Raw genomic sequence first — 27,823 nt, 5'->3', positions numbered from 1 at the left:
TTCTGTGCTTAAAGTTGTCTTTCTAAAGCTTTTACAGATAACTGCATTTTTCGTATTATTTTATTATTTTTATTAAAATATTATTTTTAATTAAATATTATTATTTAATATTTTTTTATTTTTTTATTATTTTATTATTAAATTTTCGAAAATTAACTTACTTTTACTTTTAACCTTTAAAATTCACTTTTTACCACCCGTAACTTTTAATATTCCTACTTTTACCAGCCTAACTTTCAGAAATTACCAAATAACCCCTTAAACACCAAAAAATTTACTTCCTTGCCCTTTCTAAGATCTAAAAGGTGTTCTTCAATGTTCTTCACCACACTCAAAGTGTTCTTCATGTTCTTCGTATATTCTTCAAATTCTTTCTCTGTTTTTACCCGTTTTTCAGTCTTTTCAGCAACCGATTTTTACCAAAATTCAAAATAAATTTCCAGCCACTAAAATCCCATCTTTTCTACACGATTTTAACACAAATTGAACCTTAATTTAAGCTCTAGGGTTTCATTTTCCAGCAGCCACAAGAACACACATTCATAGCTTGAATTTCATCAAATTTCATCAAATTTTCACCAAAATTTCAACAAGAATTACTCATACAAACAATCAATTTCAAGCACAGCCAAACCATATCATAGTCACACAAATCAAACACAATCAATCAAGATTAAATTCGTCAATCCCTATCTGGTTTTGCTGCTCCTAATTCGGTTAGACTTTCAGGTGGTCCTTAAGCACTTTTTCCTCCTAAATCACATCAAGAAAACACATATTTAACCATGTTTCCTTGAAACCGAATCAAAAGAGAGATGGTGCAGGCAACTCACCTTGATTCCAGCCTTGATAAGTCATATGATCATGTAGAGAAAGAAGAGAGGATCATTTTGGTCGGATTGGAATTTTGATTTGAGTTTTAGTTCAGCAGAAATCAAGCTTTGAAGATTTGGAACTAAGAACTTTTCTCTCTTTTTCTCTCTACCTATTTTCGGCCACAAAGTGAAAATGAGCCAGCCTTGAGGGTTTTGGGGGTGTAGGGTGAGTTGTGATTGGTTGGCTTGGAGGTGGATTAAAATAATATTAAAATATCTCAGGTGTATAACTACTAAAATTAGATGTATTGGAACACTTGCAAAAACATCTCTAAAAATTATTTTCTGAGCTACTAGCATAAATGACACTAGTAAAATATTTATTATGAGAATAAAACATGTATAATGAGGCCTTAGCAATGGTAATGTCATCAGAGAGTGCCGGTGCTATGCTGCACCAGTAAACTGTGAACCCGGTTAAACCGATTTCCTGTTTTTAACTAAAACAGACCAGGTAACCTTATAATATTATTCAAGAAGCTTCTAATACTAATATAATGATAATATTATACTATTATCTCTCTCCTCTCATGAATCGAGTTCGGTTCATCAAACAGAGACTATTTACGAAAATCAGAATCAAAACTGCCAACCGATACGGTTCAAAAACTACGTTCTTCGCGATTGGATTATCGAGCTTGCCTCAGAAGAGGTTCTAGCTTAAATATGACATAATGACAATGAGGATTGAGATACTTGATGATATAGAAGAGGTGTTCCCTTTACTGATCTTCCAGAGAAATCCGTGCCTTCGGAAAAGATCTCGCATACTCGAAAATCAGGGTTGTTACATGCTTAAGTGACAACCAAACTTTTGTATGAAAGGATTCTTTGTTGGTTTAGAAACCATACTAGCAACGAGGATTTATTTGTGAAATTATTTACTAGCAAAGATCCGCTCATCAAAATGGCGCCATTGCTGGGAAATCGCAATTGTGTGTGTAACGACCCAACTCCCAGTATGCCATGGTCATACAAGAAGCTAAGTGTTACTAACTTATCCCTCCTAATTATTAACTATTATTTAATATATGAGCGTGTTCCTTGTTACAGCGATGCTAGCTTTACGAGTAACTTTTTTTTTATATCATTGCGGATAACAAGGTAAAATAAACAGGCATACATTGAGAGAAACAGAAAGGAAGCATAAATAAACATAGAAACACAGCTGATAATATACATCATGTACACTATAACAAAACATGTAGCGTTTACACAAGATCAAGTCAGTTTAAATCCTCGTCATTCTACGTAGTTAATATATACACGACACTCCCAGGGCCTGGCCCATATAAAAAGCCGCTAAACTGGCGCCCAGGCTAGCCTAACCACTATATAGCTCCTAGCTCTCGGGTGTACTAACACAAGTGAGAGACTAACTATCAGATAATGTCAGACTAGAGTGTCATCAAAAGAATGCCCCTACGGCTGTCAAGCTATATCTACACGTGGCCGTTTGGAGAATCATCGTGAGGCTCGTCCATCTCCTCATCCTGCTCTATCTCTATCTCAGAATCCTCCTCCTCATCATCATCCGCAGCTACAACTATACCCTCAGATCCACCAGAAACACTGCTGTCACTATGTACAAAACCATTCGCGAGCACAGGTCCGTTCGCGTATATAGGAGCTGTCCCACCGTCCGGTAGTGCCGGCTCATCAGGCTGTGGAAAGTCGGGGATCGGCTCAGGGGAAATCCCACTCTAGTGGTATCACAGGTACGTAGTCACCAGCTAACTCAGGCTCATCAGGAATGAGAGGCTCAGGTACCGCCTCATTCAAAGGTTGAGCTGGTATAGGGGGTTCGGGTTCATCAGGAAAAGGATGTCCAAGTGCGTCAGGATGTAACCAGGATAAGGGAAAGTCGTAAGGAGCATCGGGGTCAAAATGCGGGCTAGACAGAGGATGTTGAAAAGCTCGATTAGGTAACGCATATCGTCTAATACGAGGCTCCAAACCCATAATGAAGTAACTGTGATGTACCGGATCCTCGTAGACGTAAGGGTCCTCGAACTCATAGAAGATCACGCCCGTCTCCATCTAAGGGGGAGGAAGGGAGAGAAGGGGTAAGAACTGGGGAGTTCTTAGTAGGGTCGGGGTTGTTAGTTACATTCATTTATTCATTTTTTTATTAGTAGATGGATAATAGAATACAGTAAAGTAGTAAATAGAAGTTAAAAATAGGTAGAAAAACAAAGAACAAAACATAAGCAGAAGAATACAAAAAGATAAAGCACAGACATAGCACTCGAGCAAACAAACATAAAGAAATAGATCACACACAAGTAGGAATGCAACAGAGAATAATGCGCAGACAAGAATGATGCATGTCTAGTCCTAGTACAGGCCATGAGCTCATGTGTCGGTTAGCTGCCCGCAATCCCGACATTTATCCGGTCACGAGTAATCCCGATTTTTCGGATACGATTTTCCGTTCAAATAAATGCGCATATAATTATTAGCAGCTCTATTGAGACAGCCTCTGCTTTCTACTCGCAGGAAATATACTCTTGGGAGTGGAAAATTGCTGTAGGTATCCTAGTTTCCCTACAGAAGCTCTTGTGAACGAAAAATTGCTGTAGGTATCCTAGTTTCCCTACAGAAGCTCTTGGGTTGCTTTAAGCAACAGATAATAAACATTATCTCTTGGGTTGCATTAAGCAATGAATAAGCAAACAATATCTCTTTATTGTATTACTAATCTCTTTTATCTCTTTGCTCTGTTCTGGTTTCTCTTTTCTCTGTATCCCTTTACTCTGCTCTGGTTACTCTGTTCTCTGTAACTCTTTGCTTTTCTCTGATTACTCTTTCCTCTGTATCTATAGTACTCTTTTTCTCTTTATCTCTTTACTTTACTCTGTTCTATGTGTTTTTTTATTCTATTCTGATTTTTCTGCTTAAAGTATGTATGTAAAGCTTATGTAAATTTCGGTATGAATAGTTAGCCTGTCCCAAGTATAGGTTCATTAAGTCTATACTGAAATAGTTTAACTTTTCATATAATACATAACCGTCGCAACTCAAGTACTAACTAAGTTGCCCTAGTTCGTTCACTAGTCTCTGTCTGTTTTTCTGTCATTAAAACTTTACAGACTTTTTCTTTGATTTTTATCTTTTCTTTATCTTTTTATCTTTCTTTTATCTTTGCCCTAGTTCGCATTATTTATCATTTTATCATTAATTTTCGAAAATTAACTTACCTTTTACTTTTAACCTTTAAAATTTACTTTTTACCACCCGTAACTTTTAATATTTCTACTTTAATCACCCTAACTTTCAGAAATTACTAAATAACCCCTTAAACACCAAACTTTTTACTTCTTTGACCTTTTAAGGATCTAAAGCCTGTTCTTCATTGTTCTTCATCACACTCAAAGTGTTCTTCATAAATTCTTCAAATTCTTTCTCTGTTTTTACCCGTTTTTCAGTCTTTTCAGCAACTGATTTTTACTATAATTCATAATAAATTAGCAGCCACTAAAACCCCATCTTTTCTACATCATTTCAACACAAATTGAACCTCAATTTAAGCCTAGGGTTTCATTTTTCCAGCTGCCCCAAGAACATGAACTTTAAAGCATAAATTTCATCAAATTTCATCAAAATTTCACCAAAATTTCACCAAGAATCAATCATATATGCAACCAATTTTTAGCATAGCCAAATAATGAAACATTTACACAACTCAAACAAAAATAATCAAGATTAATTTCGTGACACCCTACCTAGTTTTGCTGCTCCTAATTCAGTTAGACTTTCAGGTGGTCCTTAAGCACTTTTTCCTCCTAAATCACATCAAGAACAACTTTAAATCCAAAAACTCTCAACTAACCACATCTCACTCAGCATGTTAGGAAGTGATTTCTAACCTTAGACTTGCTGGAAGTTCACGTTTCTTGGCCCTCAAGTCAAGTTAAGCATGATTCCTAAGGAAGAACATCAAGAAAACACATGTTTAAGCATATTTTCTTGAAACCGAATCAAAAGAGAGATGGTGCAGCCAACTCACCTTGATTCCAGCCTTGATAAGTCATATGATCATGTAGAGAAAGAAGAGAGGATCATTTTGGTCGGATTGGAATTTTGATTTGTGTTTTAGTTCAGCAGAAATCAAGCTTTGAAGATTTGGAACTAAGAACTTTTCTCTCTTTTTCTCTCTTCCTATTTTCGGCCACAAAGTGGAAATGAGCCAGCCTTGGGGGTTTTGGGGGTGTAGGGTGAGTTGTGATTGGTTGGCTTGGAGGTGGATTAAAATAATATTAAAATATCTCAGGTGTATAACTACTAAAACTAGATATATCGGAACACTTGTAAAAACATCTCTAAAAATTATTTTCCGAGCTACTAGTATAAATGACACTGGTAACATATTTATTATGAGAATAAAGTATGTATAATGAGGCCTTAGCATTGCTAAAGTCATCAGAGAGTGCTGGTGCTAAGCTGCACCAGTAAACTGTGAACCCGGTTAAACCGATATTTTTAACTAAAACTGACCAAGTAACCCTATAATATCATTCAAGAAGCTTCTAATACTAATATAATGATAATATCATCCTATTGTCTCTCTTCTATCATAAATCGAGTCCGGTTTGTCAAACTGAGACTATTTACGAAAAACCGAATCAAAACTCCTAATCGATAAGGTTCAAAAACTATGTCCTTCGTGACCGCATTATCGAGCTTACCTCGGAAAAGGTTCTAGCTTAAAGATAACATAATGACAATGAGGATCGAGATACTTGATGATATATCAAAGGTTTTCCCCTTACTGATCTTCTGGAGAAATCTGTACTTTCAGAAAAGATCTCGCGTTCTCGAAAACCGGGGTTGTTACATTCTACCCTCCTAAAAGAAAATTTTGCCCTCAAAATTTCAGTTACCTGAAAATAGATGCGGGTAATCAGCTTTCATCTTATCTTCCAGTTCCCAAGTGTGCTCTTCTTCTCCTCTTTGTCCCTAAGCTACTTTGACTAAGCGAACAGTTTTGCCTCTTAGCTGCTTATCACTTCTTTCTACGATCCGAACTGGTGATGCTTGATATGTCAAATCGTTTCATAACTGTACTATCTCTGGTCGTAAAATGTGACTCTTGTCGGGAATATATTTCTTAAGTTGCGAGATATGAAAAACATTATGAAGGTTTGATAGATATGGAGGAAGGGCTACTTGATAAGCTACTAGACCGACTCTTTTAATTATTTGGAAAGGTCCTATGTATCGAGGGTTTAGCTTTTTAGTCTTAAGGGCTCTACCTACTCCAGTAGTTGAGGTTACTTTAAGAAAGACATGGTCTCCCTCACTAAACTCTAAGGGTCTACGTCTATTATCAGCATAGCTCTTTTGATGGCTCTGTGCTGTCTGGATCTTCTGGCGAATCCCCTTTATCTTTTCAGTAGTTTCTTGCACTAAGTCTGGACCTAAGACACTAGCTTCTCCGTCGTCATTCCAACACAATGGTGTTTGACATCTTCTTCCGTAGAGAGCTTCATATGGTGCCATCCCGATACTTTGTTGGTAACTGTTGTTGTAGACGAACTCGACCAGTGGCAAATACCTATCCCAACTGCCCTGGTTATCCATCACACAAGATCTTAGCATGTCTTCCAATGTCTGGATTGTTCACTCCGATTGTCCGTCTGTCTGAGGATGGTATGCTGTACTCATTTGCAATTCTGTTCCAAACGCTTTCTGGAAAGCTCCCCAGAATCTGGAAGTAAACCTCGGATCTCGATCTGAAACAATTGACAAAGGTATTCCGTGCAATCGTATGATTTCTTGAATATATATATTCGTGCCAGCCTTTCTAAAGTATAATCAACTCGAATCGGAAGGAAGTGCGCTGACTTTGTCAACCTGTCCACAATTACCCAAATGGCATCGTGTCCTGTTGAGGTCCTTGGCAATCCCGTGACAAAATCCATAGTGATCTGCTCCCATTTCCATTGTGGTATTTCTAAGGGTTGCAGGGTTCTTGACGGTTTCTGGTGTTCCACCTTCACCTTTTGGCAGGTTAAACATTTTGAGACATAATCAGCTACCTCTTTCTTTAAGCCTGGCCACCAGAACATTTGTTTCAAATCTTGATACATCTTTGTTACTCCAGGATGCAAAGAAAATCTACTTTGATGAGCTTCTGCAAGAATCTTTTGCCGCAAATCTCCAGAACTAGGCACACAAATTCTGTTCTTGTATCTCCAAAGACTGCTACGATCTAGTCTTACAGCTTCTGGTTCCTTTACTTTCATCCGTCTCAGCATCGTCATCATTTATGAGTCTTGTGCTTGTGCTTGCTGAATTCTAATCTTAAAATATGGTGTTATATGCAACTCCACCAAACAGACTCCACTTGACGTCTTAGTCATAGCCAACTTAAGGTCCTCAAATTCCGCAAGTAGCTTCTCTTCCTTTATCATCAACCAACAGATACTCAAATTCTTCCTGCTCAAGGCGTCTGCCACCACGTTCGCTTTTCCTGGGTGGTAACTTAACTTAAAATCATAGTCCTTCAGGAACTCCATCCACCTTCGCTGTCGCATATTAAGATCCTTCTGGTCAAAGATATACTTTAAACTTTTGTGGTCAGAGAAAACTTCTAGTTGAGCGCCATACAAATAGTGCCTCCAGATCTTCAGAGCAAACACTACTGCAGCCAATTCCAAGTCATGCATCAGATAATTTCGTTCATGAGGTCTCAGTTGCCGGAAAGCATAAGCCACCATATTTTTGTCTTGCATCAGCACACATACAAGTCTTTTATGAGAGGCGTCACAGTATACTTCAAAAGGTTTTTGTGGATCGGGTAGTACTAGTACAGGTGCTGTTGTTAGCTTTTCCTTAAGCATCTTGAAGCTTCTATCACACTCAGCCGTCCAGATAAATGGAACTTCCTTTCGTGTAAGGTAAGTCAAAGGTAAGGCTATCTGTGAAAATCCTTTGATGAACCTCCGGTAATAGCCAGCAAGTCCGAGGAAACTCCGAACTTCTGTAACGGTCGTAGGTGGTTCCCACTGCACCACTGCTTCAGTTTTTAAAGGATCCACTGCAATTCCTCCCTGTGACATAACATGTCCCAAAAATGCCACCTTCTCTGTCCAAAATTCGCACTTTGATAGTTTAGCATATAACTTCCGAGTCCTTAGTATCTACAATATAGTTCTTAGATGCTCTTCATGCTCTTTTTCTGTCTTCGAATAGATGAGAATATCGTCTATGAAAATTACTACGAACTGATCAAGGTACGGACGGAAAATACGATTCATGTAATCCATGAAAATCACAGGAGCATTAGTTAGTCCAAACGACATAACCGTATACTCATAGTGACCATATCGAATTCTAAATGCAGTCTTCGGTATATCTGACTCTTTCACTCGAATCTGGTGATAGCCCGATCGCAAATCAATCTTCAAAAACACAGTTGCACCTTTTAACTGATCCATCAAATCATCTATTCGTGGAAGTGGATACTTGTTCTTGATGGTGACTTTATTTAGCTGTCGGTAATTTACATAAAGTCTCATTCCACCATCTTTCTTCTTTACTAGCAACACCGAAGCTCCCCAAGGTGATGCACTGGGACGAATAAATTTCTTTCCAAGTAGCTCATCCAACTGCTTCTTCAATTCTGCAAGTTTCAATGGTGACATTCGGTACGGTGCTATGAAAATCGGTTTGGTTCCAGGTACTAGTTCAATGCTGAATTCTATCTCTCGCTGAGGAGGAAACTCAGGTATGTTGTCCGGGAAAACATCAGGAAATTCCTTCACCACTCAGATTCATTTTAAGCTTAGTTCACTGTCATTCGAGCTTGCCGCTAACAGAACGTACCCCTCACAATCACTCCCGTCTAAGGTAACTCTTACGGAATTCAGATATAAAGTATGAGACAGAAATGGTTTAATATCTAAACTATCAGATGGAATAACAGCAGTTCTTTCATAGCAATCAAGGAAAACATGATACTTGGACAACCAATCTAATCCTAGAATAACTTCCAAACCACATAGAGGCAAATAGATTAGATCATGTATAAAAGTTCTATTCCTAATAGTGAAAGGTACTTGCTGGCACGCTAAACTGGTCAAAGCATTTTGGGATGCAGGGGTAAGGACAATTAGATCAAATTTTAACTCAGAGAAATCTAGTCCCAACTCACGAGCAACAGTTAAAGAAATAAAGGAATGCGATGCACCCGAATCATACAGTACAGTTAGAAATCGATTCTTGACGTAACACTGACCTTGGATCAGGGCGTCTGACTGCATAGCATCATCAGCAGTCATAGCAAACACTCGACCTTGTTGCTGGGTTCGCATTGGGTTCTGAGTAGACCTCTTTGGGCAATTCTTAGCCATATGCTCAGGTTCCTCACAAATAAAGCAAGCGTTCGTTTCTTACAGCATCCAAATCTAACATAGCCATAGCCATGGAGATCATAATAGCTATGAGGATAGCTGTGCCGCACATCGATTCGTCATTCAGAACTCAATTAAACTATGCTTATTCGCAGTCATTAAGGTCCTATCCGCACCAAACAATCAATATTAAGGTGATCAGTCTTAATATCTCAAGTTAGGCACGAACATTCCCAAAATGAGCGCTCATAGACATTCATGCCAAATGTATCTTAAAGATACCCTAACAGCATGAGCACTATAACAAAACATGTAGCATTTACACAAGATCAAGTCAGTTTACATCCTCGTCATCCTACGTAGTTAATATATACACGACACTCCCAGGGCCTGGCCCATATAAAAAGCCGCTAAACTGGTGCCCAGGCTAGCCTAACCACTATATAGCTCCTAGCTCTCGGGTGTACTAACACAAGTGAGAGACTAACTATCGGATAATGTCAGACTAGAGTGTCATCAAAAGAATGCCCCTATGGCTGTCAAGCTATATCTACACGTGGCCGTTTGGAGAATCGTCGTGAGGCTTGTCCATCTCCTCATCCTGCTCTATCTCTATCTCAGGATCCTCATCCTCCTCATCATTCGCAGCTACAACTATACCCTCAGATCCGCCAGAAACACTTCTGTCACTATGTACAAAACCATTCGCGAGCACAGGTCCGTTCGTGTATATAGGAACTGTCCTACCGTCCGGTAGTGCCGGCTCATCAGGCTGTGGAAATTCGGGGATCGGCTCAGGGGAAAAATTCCACTCTGGTGGTATCACAGGTACGTAGTCACCAGCTAACTCAGGCTCATCAGGAATGAGAGGCTCAGGTACCGCCTCATTCAAAGGTTGAGCTGGTATAGGGGGTTCGGGTTCATCAGGAAAAGGATGTCTAGCTGCGTCAGGATGTAACCAGGATAAGGGAAAGTCGTAAGGAGCATCGGGATCAAAATGCAGGCTAGACAGAGGATGTTGAAAAGCTCGATTAGGTAACGCATATCGTCTAATACAAGGCTCAAAACCCATAATGAAGTAACTATGATGTACCGGATCCTCGTAGACATAAGGGTCCTTGAACTCATAGAAGATCACGCCCGTCTCCATCTGAAGGGGAGGAAGGGAGAGAAGGGGTAATAACTGGGGAGTTCTTAGTAGGTTCGGGGTTGTTAATTTGGTGCATGAAATTGTGATCATCAATGGCGCCATCAACCTGGTACGCTCAATTGTAATCTCAACTTTTTATCACAACTTCGCACAACTAACCAGCAATTGCACTAGGTCGTCCAAGTAATAAACCTTACACGAGTAAGGGTCGATCCCACGGAGATTGTTGGTATGAAGCAAGCTATGGTCATCTTGTAAATCTCAGTCAGGCGGATATAGAATGGTTATGGAGTTTTCGAATATTAATAATAAAATAGGGATAGAAATACTTATGTAAATCCTTGGTGAGTATTTCAGATAAATGCATGGAGATGCTCTCGTCCCTCTAAACCTCTGCTTTCCTGCTGTCTTCATTCAATCAGTCTTACTCCTTTCTATGGCTGGCTTTATGTAAGGACATCACCGTTGTCAATGGCTACTTTTGATCCTCTCTGGAAAATGGTCCGATGCCCTGTCACTGCATGGCTAATCGTCTGGAGGCATCACCCTTGTCAATGGCTGCATCCCATCCTCTTGTGAAAATGGTCCAAATGCTCTGTCACAGCACGCTAATCATCTGAGGTTCTCGATCATACCGGATTAGGATTCACCCTCCTTTTGTGTCTGTCACTACGCCCAGCACTCGCGAGTTTGAAGCTCGTCACAGTCATTCAATCCCAGAGTCCTACTCGGAATACCACAGACAAGGTTTAGACTTTCTGGACTCTCATGAATGCCGCCATCAATCTAGCTTATACCACGAAGATTCTAATTAAGAGATCCAAGAGATACTCATTCAATCTAAGGTAGAACGGAAGTGGTTGTCAGGCATGTGTTCATAAGAAATGATGATGATTGTCACGTTCATCACATTCAGGTTGAAGTGCGAATGAATATCTTAGAAGCGGAATAAGTTGAATTGAATAGAAAAACAGTAGTACTTTGCATTAATCTTTGAGGAACAACAGAGCTCCACACCTTAATCTATGGATTGCAGAAACTCTACCATTGAAAATACATAAGTGAAAGGTCCAGGCATGGCCGAATGGCCAGCCCCCAAACGTGATCAATAGATCAAAATATAATCCAAAGATGATCTAATACAATAGTAAAAAGTCCTATTTATAATAAACTAGCTACTAGGGTTTACAGAAGTAAGTAATTGATGCATAAATCCACTTCCGGGGCCCATTTGGTGTGTGCTTGGGCTGAGCTTGAATGTTACATGTGCAGAGGCTCTTTCTGGAGTTGAACGCCAGGTTGTAACGTATTTCTGGCGTTCAACTCTGGTTTGTGACTTGTTTCTGGCGTTTAACTCCAAACAGCAGCGTAGAACTGGCGTTCAACGCCCTTTTACATCTTCTAAACTCGTTCAAAGTATGGACTATTATACATTGTTGGAAAGCCCTGGATGTCTACTTTCCAACGCAATTAAAAGCACGCCATTTTGAGTTCTGTAGCTCCAGAAAATCCACTTTGAGTGTAGGGAGGTCAGAATCCAACAGCATCAGCAGTCCTTCTTCAACCTCTGAATCTGATTTTTGCTCAAGTCCCTCAATTTCAGCCAGAAAATACCTGAAATCACAAAAAAACACACAAACTCATAGTAAAGTCCAGAAATGTGAATTTAACATAAAAACTAATAAAAACATCCCTAAAAGTAACTAGATTCTACTAAAAACATACTAAAAACAATGCCAAAAAGCGTATAAATTATCCGCTCATCAAAACACCAAACTTAAATTGTTGCTTGTCCCCAAGCAACTGAATATCAAATAGGATAAAAAGAAGAGAACATACTATAAATTCCAAACTATCAATGAAACATAGCTTCAATCAGATGAGCGGGACTTGTAGCTTTTTGCCTCTTGAATAGTTTTGGCATCTCACTTTATCCATTGAAGTTCAGAATGATTGGCTTCTATAGGAACTCAGAGTTCAGATAGTGTTATTGATTCTCCTAGTTCAGTATGATGATTCTTGAACACAGCTATTTTATGAGTCTTGGCCGTGGCCCTAAGCACTTTGTTTTCCAGTATTACCACCGGATACATAAATGCCACAGACACATAATTGGGTGAACCTTTTCAGATTGTGACTCAGCTTTGCTAAAGTCCCCAATTAGAGGTGTCCAGGGTTCTTAAGCACACTCTTTTTTTGCTTTGGACCTTGACTTTAACCGCTCAGTCTCAAGTTTTCACTTGACACCTTCACGCCACAAGCACATGGTTAGGGACAGCTTGGTTTAGCCGCTTAGACCAGGATTTTATTCCTTTAGGCCCTCCTATCCACTGATGCTCAAAGCCTTGGGATCCTTTTTATTTGCCCTTGCCTTTTGGTTTTAAGGGTTATTGGCTTTTTGCTCTTGCCTCTTGGTTTTAAGAGCTTTTGGCTTTTTCTGCTTGCTTTTTCTTTTTCTTTCTATTTTTTTTTCGCATATTTTTTTTTCTGCAAGCTTTGTTCTTTGCTGCTTTTTCTTGCTTCAAGAATCATTTTTTTTATGATTTTTCAGATTATCAAATAACATGTCTCCTTGTCATCATTCTTTCAAGAGCCAACATATTTAACATTCTTAAACAACAACTTCAAAAGACATATGCACTGTTCAAGCATACATTCAGAAAACAAGAAGCATTGTCACCACATCAATATAATTAAACTAAGTTCAAGGATAAATTCGAAACTCATGTACTTCTTGTTCTTTTGAATTAAAACAGTTTTCATTTAAGAGAGGTGATGGATTCATAGGACATTCATAACTTTAAGACATAGTTACTAACTACTAATGATCATGTAATAAGACACAAACATAGATAAGCACTTAACATAGAAAACGAAAAATAGAGAATGTAAGAACAAGGAATGAGTCCACCTTAGTGATGGTGGCATTTCCTTCTTGAGGAACCAATGATGTCCTTGAGCTCTTCTATGTCTCTTCCTTGTCTTTGTTGCTCCTCCCTCATTGCTTTTTGATATTCTCTAATTTCATGAAGGATGATGGAGTGCTCTTGATGTTCCACCCTTAGTTGTCCCATGTTGGAACTTAATTCTCCTAGGGAGGTGTTGATTTTCTCCCAATAGTTTTGTGGAGGAAAATGCATTTGAGGCATCTCCGGGATCTCATGGTGATGAGCTTCCTGCGCCTCTTGAGCTCCATGAACGGGCTCTCTTGCTTGCTCCATCCTTTTCTTAGTGATGGGCTTCTCTTCCTCAATGGGAATGTCTCCTTCTATGAAAGCTCCAGCTGAGTAACATAGATGGCAAATAAGATGAGGAAAAGCTAGCCTTGCCATGGGGGAGGACTTTTCGGCCATTTTGTAGAGTTCAAGAGAGATGACTTCATGAACTTCTACTTCCTCTCCAATCATGATGCTATGAATCATGATGGCCCGATCCACAGTAACTTCAGATCGGTTGCTAGTGGGGATGATGGAGCGTTGGATGAACTCCAACCATCCTCTAGCCACAGGCTTGAGGTCCAGTCTTCTTAGTTGAACCGGCTTGCCTTTGGAGTCAATCTTCCATTGAGCTCCTTCCACACATATGTCCATGAGGACTTGGTCCAACCTTTGATTAAAGTTGACCCTTCTAGTGTAGGGGCGTGCATCTCCTTGCATCATAGGCAAGTTAAACGCCAACCTTACATTTTCCGGACTAAAATCTAAGTATTTCCCCCGAACCATGGTGAGATAATTCTTTGGGTCCGGGTTCTTACTTTGATCATGGTTCCTAGTGATCCATGCATTGGTATAGAACTCTTGAACCATTAGGATGCCGACTTGTTGGATGGGTTTTGTTAGAACTTCCCAACCTCTTCTTTGGATTTCATGTCGGATCTCCAGATACTCATTCTTCTTGAGCTTGAAAGGGACCTCAGGGATCACCTTCTTCTTGGCCACAACATCATAGAAGTGGTCTTGATGAGATTTGGAGATGAATCTTTCCATCTCCCATGACTCGGAGGTGGAAGCTTTTGTCTTTACTTACCCTTTTCTAGAGGATTCTCTGGTCTTAGGTGCCATCAATGGTAATGGAAAAACAAAAAGCTTATGCTTTTACCACACCAAACTTAGAATATTGCTCGCCCTCGAGCAAGAGAAGAAAGAAGAGATGAAGAAGAAGAAGAAATGGAGGAGAGGGAGAGAGAGATGTGTTTCGGCCAAGAAAGGGAAGAGAGGGTTGTGTTGTGTGAAAATGAGGAAGAATGGAGGGATATATATAGGGAAGGGAGGGGGGGTAAGGTTCGGCCATAAGGGTGGGTTTTGGGTGGGAAATTGATTTTGAATTTTGAAGGTAGGTGGAGTTTATGAGGTAGGTTTATGGGGAAGAGTGGATGGATGTGAGTGGTGAAGTGGTGATAGGGAAGAGAGATTAAGGTGATTGGTGAAGAGTTTTGGGGAAGAGTGTTTATGGGATTGTGTGAAAGACGGGTGAGAAGAAGTGAGTGGAGGTAGGTAGGGATCCTATGGGGTCCACAGATCCTGAGGTGTTCAAGGATTTACAACCTTGCACCAAATTGGGCATGCAAAATGCCCTTGCACACAACTCTGGGCGTTCAGCGCTAGATTGGTGCTTGTTCTGGGCATTGAACGCCCATTTGTTGCCCATTTCTGGCGTTGAACGCCAGAACCATGCTTGTTCTGGGCGTTCAGCGCCAGCTCTTCTCCAGGGTGCAATTCTGGCGTTCAAACGCCCAGATGCTACCCATTTTGGGCGTTCAACACCAGAACCATGCTCTGTTCTGGCGTTGAACGCCAACCAGATGCTTCTTACTGGCGTTTAAACGCCCGTAAGGTCTTCCTCCAGGGTGTGATTTTTCTTCTGCTGTTTTTGATTCCGTTTTCAATTTTTATATTTATTTTGTGACTCTACATGATCATGAACCTAATAAAACATGAAAAACAATAAAAATAGAAATTACATAAAAATTGGGTTGCCTCCTAACAAGCGCTTCTTTAATGTCAATAGCTTGACAGTGGGCACTCATGGAGCCTCACAGGTTTTCAGAGCATTGTTAAGACTCTCCAACACCAAACTTAGAGTTTGGATATGGGAGTTCAACACCAAACTTAGAGTTTGGTTGTGGCCTCCCAACACCAAACTTAGAGTTTGACTGTGGGGGCTCTGGTTGACTCTGCAATGAGAGAAGCTTACTGTGCTTCCTCTCCATGGGTACAGAGAGAGATCCTTGAGTTTTAAACACAAGGTTGTCCTCATTTAATTGAAGGATCAATTCTCCTCTGTCCACATCAATCACAGCTCTTGTTGTGGCTAGGAAGGGTCTTCCAAGGATGATGAATTCATCCTCATCCTTCTCAGTGTCTAGGACTATGAAATCAGCAGGGATGTAAAGGCCTTCAACCTTTACTAACACGTCCTCTACTTGTCCATAAGCCTGTTTTCTTGAATTGTCTGCCATCTCTAATGAGATTTTAGTGGCTTGCACCCCATAGATTCCCAATTTCTCTATTACAGAGAGGGGCATGAGGTTTATCCCTAAATCAAGATCACACAGAGCCTTTTCAAAGATCATGTTGCCTATGGTACAAGGTATTACGAACTTTCCAGGATCCTGTTTCTTCTGAGGTAATGTCAGTTGATCCAGGTCACTTAGTTCATTGGTGAACAAGGGAGGTTCATCTTCCCAAGTCTTAATACCAAATAATTTGGCATTCAGCTTCATGATTGCACCAAGAAACTTGGCAGCTTGCTCTTCAGTAACATCCTCATTCTCTTCAGAAGAGGAATACTCATCAGAGCTCATGAATGGCATAAGGAGGTTCAATGGAATCTCTATGGTCTCTAGATGAGTCTCAGATCCCTTTGGTTCCTCAAAGGGAAGCTCCTTATTGATCACTGGACGTCCCAGGAGGTCTTCCTCCTTGGGATTCACGTCCTCTCCTTCCTTCACAGGTTCGGCCATGGTAATTAATTCAATGGCCTTGCACTCTCCTTTTGGATTTTCTTCTGTGTTGCTTGGGAGAGTACTAGGAGGGATTTCAGTGATCCTTTTACTCAGCTGGCCCACTTGTGCCTCCAAATTTCTAATGGATGACCTTATTTCATTCATGAAACTCACAGTGGCCTTAGATAGATCAGAGACTAAGTTTGCTAAATTAGAGGTATTTTGTTCAGAGTTCTCTGTCTGTTGCTGAGTGGATGATGGAAAAGGTTTACTATTGTTAAACCTATTTCTTCCACCATTATTAAAGCCTTGTTGAGGCTTTTGATCCTTCCATGAGAAATTTGGATGATTTCTCCATGATGAGTTATAGGTGTTTCCATAAGGTTCACCCATGTAATTTACCTCTGCTATTGCAGGGTTTTTAGGATCATAAGCTTCTTCTTCAGAAGATGCCTCTTGAGTACTGTTGGATGCAGCTTGCATTCCGTTCAGACTCTGAGAAATCATATTGACTTGCTGAGTCAATATTTTGTTCTGAGCCAATATGGCATTCAGAGTATCAATTTCAAGAACTCCTTTCTTCATAGGCGTCCCATTACTCACAGGATTCCTCTCAGAAGTGTACATGAACTGGTTATTAGCAACCATGTCAATGAGTTCTTGAGCTTCTGCAGGCATTTTCTTTAGGTGAATTAATCCACCTGCAGAAGTATCCAATGACATCTTAGCCAATTTAGATAGACCATCATAGAATATATCCAGGATGGTCCATTCTGAAAACATGTCAGAAGGATACTTTTTGGTCAGTTGCTTGTATCTTTCCCAAGCTTCATAGAGGGATTCACCTTCTTTCTGTCTGAAGGTTTAAACATCCAATCTAAGCTTGCTCAGCTTTTGAGGAGGAAAGAACTTGGCTAAGAAAGCCGTGACCAGCTTGTCCCAAGAGTTCAGGCTATCTCTGGGTTGAGATTCCAACCACACTCTAGCTCTGTCTCTTACAGCAAAAGGGAAAAGCATGAGCCTGTAGACTTCAGGATCTACTCTATTAGTCTTAACAGTATCACATATCTGCAAGAATTCAGTTAAGAACTAAAAAGGATCTTCAGATGGAAGTCCATGAAACTTGCAGTTCTGCTGCATCAGAGAAACTAGCTGAGGTTTTAGCTCAAAGTTGTTTGCTCCAATGGCAGGAATGGAGATGCTTCTTCCATGTAAATTAGAATTAGGTGCAGTAAAGTCACCAAGCATTCTCCTTGCATTATTGTTGTTGGGTTCGGCTGCCATCTCCTTTACTTGTTCGAAATTTTCAATAAGGTTGTCTCTGGATTGTTGTAATTTAGCTTCTCTGAGTTTCTTCTTCAGAGTCCTTTCAGGTTCTGGATCAGCTTCAACAAGAATGCCTTTTTCCTTGTTCCTGCTTATAAGAAAGAGAAGAGAACAAGAAAAGAAGAGAAATCCTCTATGTCACAGTAAAGAGGTTCCTTATTGTTAGTAGAAGAAGAAAAGGAATAGGGGTGAAGAAGAATGAAGAATCCAAACACAAGGGTAAGGATAGGAGCAGTGATGTGAGATGAAGAGAAGTGTTAGTAGATGAATAAATAATTAGAAGGAGATGAGGGAGAAGGATTTTCGAAAATTATTTTTGAAAAAGAGTTAGTGATTTTCGAAAATAGTTTTTGAAAAAGGTTAGTAATTTTTTGAAAATTAAAATAAAAAATTAAAATAATTAGTCAATAAAAAAGAAATTTTGAAAAAGAGGGAAGATATTTTCAAAAATTGGAGAGAGAGAGAGTTAGTTAGGTAGTTTTGAAAAAGATAAGAAACAAACAAAAAGTTAGTTAGTTAGTTGAAACAAATTTTGAAAAGATAAGGAGTTAGGAAGTTAGAAAAGATATTTTGAAATCATGTTTTTGAAAAAGACATGATAAGAAGATATTTTTGAAAAGATATGATTGAAATTAGTTTTGAAAAAGGTTTGATTTTTAAAATCACAATTAATGACTTGATTCACAAGAAATCATGAGATATGATTCTAGAACTTAAAGTTTGAATCTTTCTTAACAAGTAAGTAACAAACTTGAAATTTTTGAATCAAAACATTAATTGATGATGTTATTTTCGAAAATTATGTGATAAAGATAAGAAAAAGATTTTTGAAAAATATTTTTAAAATTTTCGAAAATAACTAAGAAAAATGAAAATGATTTGATTTTTGAAAAAGATTTTGAAAAAGATAAGATTTTTAAATTGAAAATTTGATTTGACTCATAAAAACAACTAGATTTTAAAAATTTTTGAAAAAGTCAACTCAAATTTTCGAATTTGATGAGAGAAAAAGGGAAAGATATTTTTTTTTATTTTTGAATTTTTAATGATGAGAGGGAAAAACATGAAAAAGACTCAATGCATGAAAATTTTGGATCAAAACAATGAATGCATGCAAGCATTCTATGAATGTCAAGATGAACACCAAGAACACTTTGAATGTCAAGATGAATATCAAGAACTTATTTTTGAAAATTTTTATATGCAAAGAAAACATGCAAGACACCAAACTTAGAAATCTTTCATGTTTAGACTCTATGGATGCAAAAATGCATATGAAAAACAAGAAAAGACACAAAACATGAAAACATCAAGATCAAACAAGAAGACTTACCAAGAACAACTTGAAGATCATGAAGAACACTATGAATGCATGAATTTTCGAAAAATGCAAGATGAATATGCAATTGACACCAAACTTTAAATCTGACTCAAGACTCAAACAAGAAACATGAACTATTTTTGATTTTTATGATTATTTTTATTATTATTTTTTTCGAAAACAGATGAGAAATTTTTTTGAAAGATTTTTGAAAAATTTTTGAAAATAAAACAAAAAGAAAATTACCTAATCTGAGCAACAAGATGAACCGTCAGTTGTCCAAACTCGAACAATCTCCGGCAACGGTGCCAAAAACTTGGTGCACGAAATTGTGATCATCAATGGCGCCATCAATATGGTACGTTCAATTGTAATCTCAACTTTTTATCACAACTTCGCACAACTAACCAGCAAGTACACTGGGTCATCCAAGTAATAAGCCTTACGCGAGTAAGGTCGATCCCACGGAGATTGTTGGTATGGAGCAAGCTATGGTCATCTTGTAAATCTCAGTCAGGCGGATATAGAATGGTTATGGAGTTTTCGAATATTAATAATAAAATAGGGATAGTGTAAAATCCAGAACTTTTGAAAAGTCTTATTATGATCAAGTCTCAAATCATATGGTTATTTATAGCCTTAATTTTAGAAATTATTTTATTAAAGGTAATTAAGGCAAGTTTTGATTTATTGGATTTGAGATAAGTTATGATTATTATCCAATTTTACAATTATTGGATTATTTTCTATATGTAAAGTATAAGGTTGATAGTTATGAAATAATAAGGATTTTATATGATTTGGATTAGATAAGTAATATTTTAATTTATTGATATTGCTATTTTGAAAAATAGAGAAATTAATTATATTAATTCTAAATTTTGGATTTGGACATTTTATTGAAAATAAAGTGTGAAATTGATGAGCAAATAATATTTTATGCACTATTATTGTTGAATTAGAATTTATTTCTAATTACTACATTATACCTATTTTTAAGTGAAATTACCGAATTACCCCTAACCCTAATTTTTGAAAATGAAACACTCTAACCCTGAAAACCCTAACAAGAACCCGTTTCCCCCTCTGAGCCCATCAGCAGCAATACGCATGTTTTCCCTTTCCCAAATTAGTATGCAGTAACCATGGAGAAAAGGAGGAAAGGGTTAGAAGGAAACGGGTAGAGACGGAAGAAGGGGAGGAGAGGAAGAAGGACTTGACGCCGGCCAGGGGGAGAAGAGTGCTGCCACCACTACGTCACGCCTTGCCGCCGTGCCTCGCCTCGCCGCCGTGCCTCGCCTCGCCGCCGTCGTCCTCGCAGGCATGAAGGAAACCCTTGCTGCCACTGCTGCCTGTGGATCTGACGCCATCGCGGGTCAGAACTCAGACGGGAGAGAAGGTCGCGAAGGAGGAGGGAACCGCGCCATTATGCCTCGCCATCGCCACTTAAGCCGCACCCAGCCCAGCCGCGCCGCCGTCCCTGCGCTGTCGCAGAGCAGATCTGAGGCGAGGGATAGGACCGCGATGGGGGAAAGAGTCGCGCCACCCAGTCGCCGGTGTTGTCGCGAGGAAAAGAGGGAGAGTCCGCCGGAGAAGAACCGTCTCGGAACTGTCCCTGCCGCTGCATCCAACTGCTGTTGGGAGCCTTGTCGCCGCTCATGGGGGTGCGCCGGTAAACCTCTGCCGCCGGAAACGCCGCTGCCGTCGCCGGAAGGCTTTGTCGGTAAGGATTTTAGGCTGGTTCTCATTCTCCGTTGAGTTTCTGGGAACCTCATTGTCCCTACATGTTGTTCAGGTCACCGCTGCTGCTTGAAGTGGCTGCCGGGCCGCCGCCGAACCGGTTCAGAGATCGCCGCTGTTTCGGTTCAACCATTCTTCCTCAGTCTTGGTAAGCGTTTTGGTTTGCGAAGCCTTTTTGTCGCTGTTCAGATAATTTAGGCTGAGGTGTTGTGGCGTTATTTGTCACAGGGTGGTGTATCGGTACTAGCGTGTCGTGCTCGGAGTTTGCGACTGCCTCGTTTCGCTAGTTCAGTAAGTACGTTATGTTTCGAATAGCCTCGCGTTAGTATTCGGTTGTGTTTGATTAATGAATATGAGTCTTGGTAACGTGGGATCGAGTCCTGATTATTATATGCTGCGATTAGTGTTGCTATGGCTATTGCGAAGGTGGATTGGAGCTGAGGTTTTGGTTGCCGTTAGTTTGGGCTGAGGCGGAAAGGACTCTGTGAGACGTTTGGGTTATGGATTTGCGTTTCGAGGTAGGGGCGCTTTCCAAAAACTATATTGTATATATTGGAATTATTACATATGGATACTGATGTGAGTGAATGTGTATTTGGTGATTGTATCGGCCTTATGTATGGCTTGATTTGCCTTGGTTGGTTATGAACGTCTGTTGGTTGAATTGTTATGTGGTTTTTCTGAAACGAAATGCTTTTCAAGTTGATTCTTTTAAAGCTTTGAGATCGAGTTTAACCCGTTGAGAATTGATTTGAGTTAATTTTATTGAGAATGTGAAAAATAGAATCCACCCTTGAATTCAGCCTGGCTTGCTTTAAATGATCTGGTTTGATAAATGAATGTTGCGGAACCGTTTCTTTAAAGCTTTGGAAATGAGTTGATTTAGTTGATATTGGTGTGATTTTGAAACGGTTTTCTTGAGATATGCCAATAAGGCGACTGTTGGATTTAGCTTGATTTTGGATTGATTTTGGATTCTGGACTGTTGAAAAGGATTGTGGAACGGTTTAGTGGGGACCCGAACCGGGTGGCAAAGTCCATGTTTTAGGGGAGGTGCTGCCGAAATTTCTATAAAATCCAAGTCTTTATTGAATATTGTCTGAAAAAATAATGAGTTAAAGACTTCTACTATTTTACTTGAATTATCAAGAAAAGAATGATTCATGCTTTTGAAATGAATTATTAAAGAGGAAATTGTGATTCAGTCTTGCTTCTTAAGAAAGGCATTGTATCTTTTTCAGAAGAAAGTTATTTAGATGAAACTTGTGTTTTAAAGCTGTTTGGATGTGAAAAGGGTTTATGCCTTCGAATTTGACTTGGGGGTTTTAATTAAAGGAGTTTCAATGACTTTGAAAGAACCTGAGTGTCTATTGACCAGTTTCATTTTGAAATGTTTTGAGAAAGGTTTGAGTACTCTTTGAATTCTGAATCCTTGCAAGACTAAAACAATTTTAACAGATGAAACGTTTTAGAATTTGTCATGGGGGTTAAAACTGGTTTTGCCTAAGTAGAGGAAATGGCTTTGAAGGAAGTAAATGATTACGTGACTCGGTTTGGCTTGTATCCTATTTTATTACTCAAATCGGAAAGCCAATGTTTTAATGATTTTAAATGAATTTGGCGAAATGAGTTATGCTGTTCTCCCCTAAGGACTTGGGGCTCTGCCGAGGAACTTTTGTTACAAAAATCTCATTGTTGGATGGGTGATTTTGAATGATTCAAAAGGAATCTTTAACTTTCCATGGTTTTGGAAGTTTTGGAAAGAGGAAGCCGAGAGTGGCTTATTTCAAAAAGGGAATTTTCCTTGAGTAAAATTGGCTTATGAGCCTGAGATAATTTGAGAAATGAGATCTTTAAAGCCAAGGCTGAAAAGAGTTGAAACTTGATTTCAAAGTGAAATGAATTGAGAAAATGATTTATGGCTTAAATGCCAATTTTATGAATTTGATGATTTTGAATGTGGAAGTGTTGTTTTATTATGAGCCGGAATGGCTATGTATGATTATGAATATTGAGTGGTTCTGGATTGAACCGTGAGCCAGAATGGCTGTGTGTGATTATCAATATTGGCTGGTTCTGGACTGAACCGTAAGCCGGATGGCTGAGATGGATGTTGATCCATGGATGAGAATGAATGCATGTATATGCTGAATTATTGATAATTGTGATTTTTGCACTTCCACTATTGGAGATGAGGGTTTCCCTGGGTAGTAGCAATGGCTAGCCACCATATGCTCCAGGTTGAGACTCGAAGCTCTGTTAACCCAATGTCGTAAGTGTGGCCGGGCACTGTGAAAGGCCCGGATGAGCTCGCCCCCATAAATATTCACCAGTGATGGTGATGGATAAATATTCACCAGTGAGGGTGATGGATATGGATCATGATTATGATAAAGTTTATGATGAGTATAACTCGAGTTGGGGATGCACGACAGAGGGACAGTCCAATGGTTAGCTACCAGGACTTGTCGGGTTGGCTCTATAACCGACAGATGATATCATCAGCCACTAGGGACAGGCATGCATCATATGCATTTGTGTGACATTGGTTGGGTGTGCATATTATACTTGGTTTGCCTATGTGATTAATTGCTAACTGTTTTACTTGTAATAACTGTTTGTTTGTGCTTGAACTTCCTATCTGTGTTTGCATCTGGGACTCTGTTGGATTGTGGTGATTGGTTGTTAGTTGGATTGTTTGGGCCTAGGGCCGTGGTTGGAATGAGATGAACTGATGGTTGATTTCGGTTTTGTGTTTCTGATTTGGAATAAAATATGAAAGGCTATTTTGGTTTCGCTTAGATAAACCGCTTTGAAAGGCTTTTGAGTTTTTGAGAATTGAACGGTTCTTCTTTCCGAAAAGATTTCCGACTTTACTTTCATTGTAAACCGTTGTTTTTGAAAAGAGGCATAAGACGGTTATGAATCACTGGTACGGTTTATCTTCACGTATCCTATTACAGTAATTCCTAAAAACCCTCTACTGAGAACCCTTTCGAGGATGATGTTCTCACCTCCCCTACATTTTTCCCCTTTCAGGATATGGGTGCAGAAGTTACGAAGAGCTTATTTAATTGTTGTTGTAATGCTCTGTATTGTTTTAGTTATGGTTTATTGTACCCTCGCCTTTATCTTGATATAATCTGTAAGAGGGAGAGGAATTGTATTGGATTATGTTTGTAGTATTACTTATATATATGTATGTATATATATGGATGTACTCTTTATGAGTTTTTGTACGTTGTATGGTATTTATGGATGTACGTTATCGAACGAAAGAATTTTTGGGAGCGGTATTGCGGTTTAAAGTTTTAAACAGGCTCATATTCTAGTATTAAATAATGTAAAAGTCGTCGTAATGTCCGAGCTATCAAAGGCGCGCAGCCGGAAGCGTGAGCTTTGGTAGTTAGGGTGTTACATTATGGTATCAGAGCAGTTCTTCCTGTAGAGCCTGAGGAATGGACTGACTATGCTTCAATTGCATACTCTGAGTGTTTGTCATGTATTAGGTCTTGTCGAATGACGAGAATTAGAGCTTTATGCACATGACGGTCTATTGATTAACGCTGTTAGTGTTGCATTGCATAATTTCTGATATTAAGTTTGGCCGGCTTAATACTAGTGAATTATGTATATGAGAGCACTAATGGGTTATCATAGATGATATACGAGTTTTGAGTAAAGCGAATTGCGGGTTTTGGGAACGTTGGAAACTATTTCTCGAGGCTATTCAGTTGTGTGTCTTGAATTTTGTTCGAGTCGACCTGTTCTTTTATATCCTAACTTGAAGCTCTTGTTTGCTAGTCCTTTTGAAAAGTAGTTTGATTTTTCAACTCTATTCCTCTATCCATATGCATTCTTGTTTGACCTTAAGTGCATATGCTGGTTTAAGATCCTTGTTGCATCTATCCTCCTCTGTTTGAGTTCTTCTTGATTCAAGTATTCTTTGATATAGCCTTGAACTTGTCTTAATGTGCTGTGACTTTTAACTCCGGGTTCCGTGTTCATTCTTAGAGAACTTGTTGATTCAGTTTTCCTCTTATTTGACAGTGATTACAGCTAATTTTGAGATTTTTATAAAAATTGCTGTTGACTAGATATACACTTATCTATATGTGAAACTTTGAAGATTTCTTACACAGTTTAACAATTACTTATCTTAACACATCACCTGTACTTTTACTGGTTTACGGAACTGCACTTACTTTAAAAGTAAATTGATTTTCTAGTAATTTCACTATAATTCCAATGCACATCTTCATTTGATTATGTATTTGGATATTTTTCAAAATTTTGAAAAGAAGGGATTTACTAATTTTGTCTCAGTTGAGTTTCGTTTGATAAGCTTTACTTAACTTATTTTGAATTGAGTTTGATTTAGCATGCTATATGGTTTATGCCATTGTTGTTCTTTTGAAAATGTTAGATTCATAGCTTTCTTCTTATGAATGGAATCGTTCCTTCTTAAGCTTTTCACCTCTATGAATGTCATACGTGATTCTGTTTTTAACTAATCTTTTGCACCTTGTGAACATTATCATTGATCTTGGTTTTTCCTCCCTTGTGAATCTCACTCTTATGTGAGTCAGCTTGATTTGTTTCAAATTCGTGCATCGTCTATCCTCTCATTGTCTTTACAAGAGTTTTTAATCAAAGATTTATCCTTGGGAAATTTCTAATGGTTGATTGGTCTTTCCCTAAGGCTTAGTATTCTCTTGGATCAATGGAAAGCTTGTTTGATGACTCATGCCTAGTGAATCTTGTTTGAACTACTTTGGTTTAAGATTCTTTCTTGTATGGCTTGACTCCTTTTTAAGTACATCCTAATATTCTTGAATATCCTTTTGAAATGGTGATTTCAAGTATACTTTTGGAGTCTTGTTTTGAACTTTTAAGGAAGTTTTGAATTCTCTTGTAAGAAGTTTTAAACGGAATTTATTTTCTGTTGTTTGATTGAGATTGAAACCATTGTTCAATTTTGGCGAAGTTAATTTAAAGTTGGCATGCACTATTTTAAATGGAGTTTTGAAAAGCTTCCTTGTTTAGTGGAAATCGTTCGTTTGTAACGCACTACTTATTTCCTTTACCAAATTGTAAGCAAATTTTTACTTCGAAGTTTCTTTTCTAAAAAGAGTTTAACTTCCTCTTTCGTACTTGCTATAAGTGTTATACACGCTTGTTTGAATATGAATTTTTAGAATTTTTGAACAAGCATTTGATCACTTCCGAGTTTTTATGAACTGCTTTTGGTTAAGTTGTGCTCTAATTATCTTTCTAAAATATTTGAGGAAATATTTTAGCTCTTAGCCAAAGTTGTGTGCATTTTGTTTTTGGAACTCTACAAAATCTACTTCAACATGAAATTGTATTGAAGTAAAGCCACGTTTATGCTTTTGTTACTCCCTTGAAGGATGTTTGTTGTTTAACTTCTCTTTCAGACTGCGAAGTGATATTTTTACAAGTTTTCGATTCTTTTAAGAACAATGTATTCGGAAGTATTTCAATTATGCTCTTGAGTTCTGTGAGCTTTGTCTTGGGTTTGAGAGATTCTTCTCTATAAACTTCATACTTCTTCGACTCACCTTGAATTTGTTTCAAACTAATGCGCTGATCCTTCTCCTTGTTGATCCTATTGGATTTCTTTGATTCAAGGGTTATCTTTGAGGTTGTCAATTGAATTGTGTCTAGTAAACTTCATTGCTTGAGTATCCTTGGTTATCTGGGATTGGATATATTCTCTCAAATCTATTATTGCTATCCTTGACATTTGACTCTCCTTTCTAAATCTTGTATCTTTCTGAGTAGACTCGAGAATTGTTTTGATATCACGTGCGACTTGTAGACGTATACGTAACGCGATGAGTTAGTTCTTTAAGACGTGATATGTGTATATGGAAGTTGAAACGGTAGGTGTACAACGCTATGAGTTGTGGGTGTTTTGTTCCTGGCGAACGGGTTTGCGGTTGTCAAGCTTGTGATCGAGTATGGGGATTGTAAAGTGCTTGATGGAGTTGGAAAGTTGAAACTTCGAGGTGGATATGAGATTAGTGTGCGGATGTTAAGCACGTCGTTTTAACCCCATCATGTTTTATAGCCTTAATGCTTTGCCCTTCTATCACATGATTGATCCATGTTATCTTTTGCATTGAGCCTACCTTGTAACGTTTGCTTTGCAATCACACTCCTACCTTTACATCCTTATGCTTATGACAATCAAAGTATTTGAAAATCGTATATATAATTATATTGTGAGATATTTTTGCTTCTTCCTTAAATGTGTTCAAGGGTGAACTGTTTGGAATTTCTTTCATTTTGTATCAATTTTCGAGGGCGAAAATTTTTATAAGGTGGGTAGGATGTAAAATCCAGAACTTTTGAAAAGTCTTATTATGATCAAGTCTCAAATCATATGGTTATTTATAGCCTTAATTTTAGAAATTATTTTATTAAAGGTAATTAAGGCAAGTTTTGATTTATTGGATTTGAGATAAGTTATGATTATTATCCAATTTTACAACTATTGGATTATTTTCTATATGTAAAGTATAAGGTTGATAGTTATGAAATAATAAGGATTTTATATGATTTGCATTAGATAAGTAATATTTTAATTTATTGATATTGCTATTTTGAAAAATAGAGAAATTAATTATATTAATTCTAAATTTTGGATTTGGACATTTTATTGAAAATAAAGTGTGAAATTTATGAGGAAATAATATTTTATGCACTATTATTGTTGAATTAGAATTTATTTCTAATTACTACATTATACCTATTTTTAAGTGAAATTACCGAATTACCCCTAACCCTAATTTTTGAAAATGAAACACTCTAACCCTGAAAACCCTAACCAGAACCCGTTTCCCCCTCTGAGCCCATCAGCAGCAATACACATGTTTTCCCTTTCCCAAATTAGTATGCAGTAACCATGGAGAAAAGGAGGAAAGGGTTAGAAGGAAACGGGTAGAGACGGAAGAAGGGGAGGAGAGGAAGAAGGACTTGACGCCAGCCAGGGGGAGAAGAGTGCTGCCACCACTACGTCACGCCTTGCCGCCGTGCCTCGCCTCGCCGCCGTCATCCTCGCAGGCATGAAGGAAACCCTTGCTG

The 27,823-nt window shown here is 38.5% G+C and overlaps 1 protein-coding gene and 1 non-coding gene across 2 annotated transcripts; both read left to right on the top strand.

The window, feature by feature from the left end:
* Positions 1 to 17,107: 17,107 nt before the first annotated feature.
* LOC148564716 (small nucleolar RNA R71) lies at positions 17,108 to 17,211 on the top strand. Its single transcript, XR_015885061.1, has one exon. It is a non-coding gene; the product is annotated as a small nucleolar RNA R71 (small nucleolar RNA).
* A 3,286-nt stretch (positions 17,212 to 20,497) lies between these two features.
* LOC148564715 (uncharacterized) lies at positions 20,498 to 21,000 on the top strand. Its single transcript, XM_088486492.1, has 3 exons — positions 20,498 to 20,696; positions 20,769 to 20,861; positions 20,942 to 21,000. The coding sequence occupies exons 1-3, from the start codon at positions 20,498 to 20,500 to the stop codon at positions 20,998 to 21,000; spliced, it is 351 nt and encodes a 116-aa protein (XP_088342618.1).
* Positions 21,001 to 27,823: the final 6,823 nt, after the last annotated feature.

This window comes from Arachis ipaensis, chromosome B5 (genome assembly GCF_059453495.1).
Source record: "Arachis ipaensis isolate K30076 ecotype BB chromosome B5, ASM5945349v1, whole genome shotgun sequence".
Lineage (NCBI taxonomy): Eukaryota > Viridiplantae > Streptophyta > Magnoliopsida > Fabales > Fabaceae > Arachis > Arachis ipaensis.
This window is presented reverse-complemented; position numbering and strand designations above follow the sequence as displayed.